Source organism: Cervus canadensis, chromosome 20 (genome assembly GCF_019320065.1).
Source record: "Cervus canadensis isolate Bull #8, Minnesota chromosome 20, ASM1932006v1, whole genome shotgun sequence".
Taxonomy (NCBI): Eukaryota; Metazoa; Chordata; class Mammalia; order Artiodactyla; family Cervidae; genus Cervus; species Cervus canadensis.
The window spans coordinates 45,294,120-45,301,046 of record NC_057405.1 but is presented as its reverse complement, the minus strand read 5'-3'; the positions used below and the strand labels follow the sequence as shown (position 1 = coordinate 45,301,046).

General features: G+C 40.4%; 1 protein-coding gene across 3 annotated transcripts in view; it reads left to right on the top strand.

The window, feature by feature from the left end:
- DCBLD1 (discoidin, CUB and LCCL domain containing 1) overlaps nt 1–6,927 on the top strand; it is a 91,599-nt gene that overhangs the window by 41,215 nt on the left and 43,457 nt on the right. Inside the window, exon 1 of one of the 3 annotated variants that reach the window (XM_043439093.1) lies at nt 5,970–6,201. The exons of the other annotated variants lie outside the window; for them this stretch is intronic. Within the exon in view, the coding sequence (XP_043295028.1) occupies nt 6,033–6,201 (169 nt within the window). The 5' untranslated portion in view covers nt 5,970–6,032. Of the gene's footprint in view, nt 1–5,969; nt 6,202–6,927 lie in introns of those variants that run through there. 3 annotated transcript variants of the gene reach the window in all.

Here is a 6,927-nt window from a genome sequence, read left to right as displayed (position 1 = left end):
TACATTTGTGTTTCTACTGTCTGTGTTTCCTGTAGACTGAAATTAGATGTAAAGGCTTGATGAGATTCAGTTATTGATTCGCATGTTTTGCTTTTTGGTGAGAGTACACTCATAGGTGAAGGTGTGTAGAGCACCTTTTGTCCTGTCAGGAGACTTGTAACATCTCATGGTCTCATGTAGTCATGCTGAGATCCATCAGTGAGTTTAGATGGTGCCCTGCGTGATCCTTTCATTTTGAAGTTCTTCCTCCACCTTCTACCCATCTGTTTGTTCCATCTATTTGTTACCATTGCCAGATAATCTTATCAGCAAGTTGTTCATTTTAATAGACAGATGTTGTGAAAGACTCTAAAGAGAGCTCTGATAAGATAGCAGTGCAGCTAGTTTTCCAAAATTAAACACAAATACACTTATGTTACAAAATAAAGAGGTGAGACAAAAGTGTTTTCAAAATTCTAGAATTAGATCATCTTGGAATTGTCATCTGGCATCCACCATTGCTTAAATAGCTTTAAGGCAAGTCCATATACATCTTGTGTTCTCATCTGTGAACTGGGTCATACATTATGACCCTCTCAAACTCAACACTCCATGCTCCTTAGACAAATATGAGAACTTGGTTAGTGGATTTAGTACAAAAAGATTTTAGAACAAAAACTCTCTTTTATTGGTTATCATTCCATAGTGATTTTTTTAAGGCAAGCATCTATAAATTCTTTAATTAAAGATAAGTAGAAGAACATACAGGATCACAAAATCTAAATAGTATAAAAAAGTATAAAATAGGAAATAAAAGCACCTTTGTTTTCACCCACTGCCAGTCAAATTTAACCAGACTGATAGGTTTGGTTTATTTTTTTTTTCCAATTTTTAATTGAAATTTTTATTCTGAGATGATCACAGACCACATGCAGTGGTAAGAAATAATACAAAGAGATGTTGTGTACCTTTACCTAGTTTCCCTGTGATAGTATCTTGTAAAACTGTAGTATAATATCATGACCACAATATTGAAGTTAATACATTATATATGGAACATGAATTGGTAGACTTTTAAATAACTCTTGTCATCTTCCTTGTTTGTGATTCTTAATTAGAGCTGGGTTCTGAGTTAAGTGACAGAGTGTTAGGATGAGGTCATGGGAATAGTGTTTATCTGTTGTTCTCATTTACTTTATTCAATATATGATACCATATGCTTTATTTATGCTCTGCTTTATTCAATATATAATACCATAGGCATTTTCTCTCCCTAGGCACTTCCTAGTTCCTCTTTGACATATTTCTAGTTCTTTTTTTTCCTCAACTTTATTGAGATATAATTGACATATGACATTGTGCAAGTTTAAGCCTACAATGAGTTGGTTTTGTTGGTTTTATATGTTTATATATTTCAAAGTTATTTAACACCATAGCATTCATTAACAACTGCTATCACCTCACATAATTACTGTTTCCTTTTTGTGGTGAAAACATCTAAGATCTACTCTCTTAGCAACTTCCAATTATATACTATAGTACTCTTAACTCTACCTAGTCCTTTGAAGTAATCAAAACTATGGAAAGACGGTCGGTTGAAAATTCCTGATGTCATCAATATCCATGAAATACGTTTATTATATTAGCGCTTGCCCCAGAAAACTCCATAAATAGTCTTCCATAGGTAAGAGTGAAATTGCAACTTCTGATGACAGTTGTTTGCTTTTCTAAGGAATTAGGACTTAGCAGTTCTTTTCAGGTTTTTTGGGAGAATAGAGACCTAGTTTCATTCTGCTACATTGTGAAAAGGGAAAACTCCCAAGAAAACACAGATCTCCTATGTAAAGTAATGATGGGAGTGTTGAAAACTTAAACTTGCTCCTATTCTGCCAGTGTCCCTGGGTGAAAGGAGTTTCCTCTTGGGCTTTAGAGTAGAAGGCATTGAAAAGAAGCATAATTACAGCCTTGAATAGAAGTGACCCCCTGGGATTTTCCTTTGTCATGACTTGTCACTTAAAACTTAGAATACAATAATCATGTACAGGCTGACTCACCTGTCATTGATCCTCATTTTATATGTAGCTATGTTGTCTAGGAGAAGTTTTCACTTTCTCTTTTCTTATTTATTTATTTTATGGCTATGCCACGCAGCATGCGTGATCTTATTTCCCTGACCAGGGATCCAGCTCAAGCCTCCTGCAGTGGAAGCACAGAGCCCCAACCATTAGACTGCCAGGAAATTCTCTCTTTTCTCTTATAAAAGCAGAGTTTCATAGTACTAAGAAAAGGGACATTTAAATGTTTGACCAGTGATATCTTGGTGGCTTAGAGAGCGTTATTTATATGTACATTTATATGCAGAATTGTACACTAAGTAGTTTACAAGAAAAAAAAAATCAGAAGACTCCAATTTTGACTAATCAGAATGGGAAAGACAGGAGGAAGAGAAAAAACAACATTGGGATTTTGAGTCCAGAAATGATTGGAAGACTGAGGCTGATATGACAGAAAGGGAAACCCGGAGGGCAAGAAGATTTGGGCACAAAGGCTGTAAGTTTTGTTCTTACATTTGAGGTGATAGCCATATTTCTGGACTCAGGTTCAATCCCTGGGTTTGAAAGGTCCCCTGGAGAAGGAAATGGCAGCCCACTCCAGTATTCTTGCCTGGGAAATTCCTTGGACGGAGGAACCTGGAGGGCGATAGTCCCTAGGGTCACAAAAGAGTAGGACAGGATGGAGCAACTAACAACAACACTAGTTACCTTAGAGTTGTTTTATCAGAGTGCTCAAAACCAGTGCCTTCTGAGGTGAGGCAAGTCATAGAAATGAGTGACCAGGACTTGGTGGGGAGTGAGGGCATCTATCTCTATTAAAAGGACAGCTAGAATGCCTGCTGGTGTGATTGCCATGTCTTCTGGTTTCCAAGAGAAATTATGCATTAGATTTTTTTTTTTTACTAAAGCCTTTAAGAGCAGATAAATAATTCAAGTTTTAAATCAAAACTTTGTTCCCTATGTGCTTCTGCAGCATATGCATTACTCTAGTATAATTTTCGTTTAATTCTCAACAATTTTGTACTTACTGCCAGAGAGCTCCAGAAATATGTTTTTGTTTAGTTGCTAAGTCATGTCCAATTCTTTACAACCCTTTGGACAGTAGCCCACCAGGCTCCTCTGTCCATGGGATTTCCCAGCAAGAAGACTTGAGTGGGTTGCCATTCTCTTCTCCAGGAGATCTCCCCAAAGCAGGGATCGAACCTGCATCCAGAAATATATTTTACAGCTATCACCTCAAGCATTAAGAACCAAATTTACAGCCTTTGTCCCCAAACCTGCTTGCCCTCTGGGCTTCTCTTTTTGTCTTATCAGCCTCAGTGTTCCAATCATCTCTGGACTCAAAATCTCAATGTTTTTTTTTTCTCTTCCTGTCTTTCCCGTTATAATAGGTTGAAACCCAAGTCCATTGATTTTTTTTCTTGTGAATTTCCTCCTGTTTTTCATTCCCTTTCCATCCCAGCTACCATATTTCTAACCCTTCTCCTGCTCTAGGAGGCACGTTCTCCTGCATTCTAGTTCCTATCTCGAGTCTTTTTCAAATACCTCTTTCATTATCTCTCTTCTCAAAATCCTCTGTGGGCCTCTATTACATAGTCATATAAATTCCACAACTTCTGCCTAGACCTCTAGTTTTCAGAGTAGTTTTATCTTAGCTGTCTATCTTCATTTCCCCTTGGAACTAACTTCCTGCTTCTTTAGGTCAACTCTCCCCTAATCCAAGGCTTCCTTGGTGGCTAAGATGATAACAAATCTTCCTGCAATTCAGGAGACCTGGGTTAAATCCCTGGATAGGGAAGATCCCCTGGAGGAGGAAATGGCAACCCACTCCAGTATTCTTGCCTGGAGAATCCCATGAACAGAGGAGCCTGGTGGGTTTCAATCCATAGGGTCGCAAAGAGTCAGACACGACTGAGTAACTAACACTTACACTTTTCCCCCAGTCCAGCCTCCCAACTTGGAATCTTGAGAGTTCAGTTCAGTTCAGTCGCTTGCTCCTGTTAATTTCATGGCTGCAGTCACCATCTGCAGATTTTGGAGCTCCAAAAAATAAAGTCTGTCACCGTTTGTATTGTTTCCCCATCTATTTGCCATGAAGTGATGGGAGCAGATGCCATGATCTTTGTTTTCTGAATGTTGAGCTTTAAACCAACTTTTTCACTCTCCTCTTTCACTTTCATCAAGAGGCTCTTGAGTTCTTCTTCGCTTGGGCAGGGCTGTCCCTCGACCTTGACTGCTGGTTTGGCACAGATTCTCCCACCCTTATTTTAATGAGGCTTCCAATACCATTTTGGGCTTCCCTGGTGGCTCAGTGGTAAAAGAATCCGCCTGCCAATGCAGGAGACCCGAGTTCTTTCCCTGTGTCAGGAAGATCCCCTGGAGAAGGAAATGGCACTCCACTCCAGTATTCTTGCCTGGAGAATCTCATGGACAGAGGAGCCTGGTGGGCTATAGTCGACGGTGTCGCAGAGTCAGACATGACTGAGCTACTAAACGGCAACCATCACTGTTTGGGTTGCAAGCCTCAGGGCAAGAAGGAGGTGGGATAAAAGAAGACCCCAGATGAATCCTGTAGCAGGGGCTAGACTGGAGAAGGAAGAAGGCTGCCTAGGGCTTCAGATTCCCATGATGACCTAGCTAGGGCTTCTGCTATAGGAGGCTTTGGTCTGCCTTCTGTTACCACCACAGAGAGGTTCTTCTCCAACAGACTTCTGCTTTCTCTCCCTCTGGCTAAGGGCAAAAATTCTGGCTTTGTTTCTCTGAAACTGTACTAATCATAGGCATTTTGTGCTTTGAATTCAACGTATGCTCCTTTATCTTGCAGCCCACCCAGTTTTACATGCTGTCAGATAATTTGGTTGCTTTAATTTACTGGAGCAACTTGGTGGTCAGTTGATTAAACTTCCCTATTCAGAAAGCCTTAAGAGAATTCCTTATTTTAGTGAAGTAGTGAGAATTCACTGAAATAGATTCTCTCTTGCCCTCTTTGGCACTTTGTTTAAGCTCCTGCAATGGCAGGGGCGCCTAGAATTATAGTTATCTGAGTATGTGACTGTCTCCCATTTCACTTTGAGTGGTGAACAGCCATTGCTACTTGTATGTGTCTCCAACAACGCCATGTCCGGCAGGTGGCAAGCACAAAATTCATGACACGTCTTGAGTCTATTGTGTGTGCTCAGTTGTGTCCAGCTCTGCGATCCTTTGGACTATAGCCCGCCAGGCTCCTCTATCCATAGGGATTCTCCAGGCAAGAATACTGAACTGGGTTGCCATTTCCTCCTCCAGGGAATCTTCCCAACCCCGAGGTTGAACCTGCATCTCCTGCATTAGCAGGCGAATTCTTTACCGCTGAGTCACCTGGGAAGCCTCCAAGTCTCCAAATCTGTGGCTGTAATTAACTGAGATATGAATGTGGGATGATTGTTAATCCCCAGTTGAATGACAGGCTCTTACACATAGTCCACTCAGCATGAGTCTCAGATTCTCCAGAAGCGTTTTTGCATACCTGATCCCATTTAATCAGGACAATTACCCCCAAAATGAGTGGTATTTTTTTTTCCTCAGTTGCAAATTGTTTCATACCATTGGCTTGCTAATAGACAAAACCACTAATGGCAGTTCTGTGAATGCCAAGGGCCCACTGTGCAAGTGTGGATGGGTAGATGAATAGATAATTAGGAAAATAATTTGATTAAATTATGTGTTTGCAAAGGGCTTACCATACTAATACATGAAACATTTTGATCAACAATGTTCAGAAGATTAAGCTGAGAAATAAGAGATGAAATAACCTGGAATAATAGATATTGTGTAATAATTAAAACAATTTTTATTTTTAGCTTTTCTGTCTCCATAGAAGAAATAAAATGCATAAGGTGAAGATTATAATGAACTTTCTCAGCTCTCAGTAAGAATTCATTTCACTTACTTCTTGTGTCCTTTTTTTCTTTACCAGGTGATGGCTGTGGGCACATAGTGACCTATAAGGACAGTGGCACCATGACATCTAAGAATTATCCAGGGACGTACCCCAATCACACTGCTTGTGAAAGGACTCTCACAGTACCTAAGGGGAAGAGATTGATTCTGAGGTTGGGAGATTTGGATATTGAATCCCAGACCTGTGCCTCTGACTACCTTCTCTTCACTAGCTCTTCTGATCAATATGGTAAGAAAAGAGCTCTCACTTTCTGCAAGTGGGGGAAATTTTGAGATGTGGAGAGGAGGCAAGTGGTGTGTTCATGAGCATCACAGCCTGGGGAGATCTGAAGAGAAACTTGCCCTTTGTAGACTCAGGGTTGTTCACGTGGATACACTTGCTTCATAAGCCGCAACAAAGACAACTGAGGAAGTATTAGCATTTTGTGTGGATCTTGGAGCTCAGTTTGAGTTTATGTCTTGCTGGGAAGAGAACTGGAGATGTGTATGTAGCATTTGGCTAAAATATCTACAGTTCATTCATTCATGTGACGAATACACATTGAACAGTGGTCACGTGTTCAAGTACTCTGTGAAGGACTAAGTGGGATATAGCAGTGAAAAGACAGAGTTCCTCTTTTCGTGACGCTTGTATTGTTGGAGGGACAAGTGGAAAACAACAAGCAAATGCATCTACAATGTGAGAGGTAGTGAGGAAGAAAAATAAGGAATAAGAAAAGTAAGTCATCCTAAGGTGATGTCAAGTCTGGTTCTGAGTGTGTTTGTGTTCAGATGGGATGGTCAAGAAGCCTTCTCCAACAAGAGGGCATTTGAGCAGAGACCCAAGTGGACTGAACGAAGGCACACCACACCTATGTCTATGGGCAGGTTTCTGGGTAGGGGAATGGCAAGTGCAGAGGACAGTTTTCAGAGTAACCTTTTGAAATTAAGCTCTTTGTGGTTTCAATATGCTGTT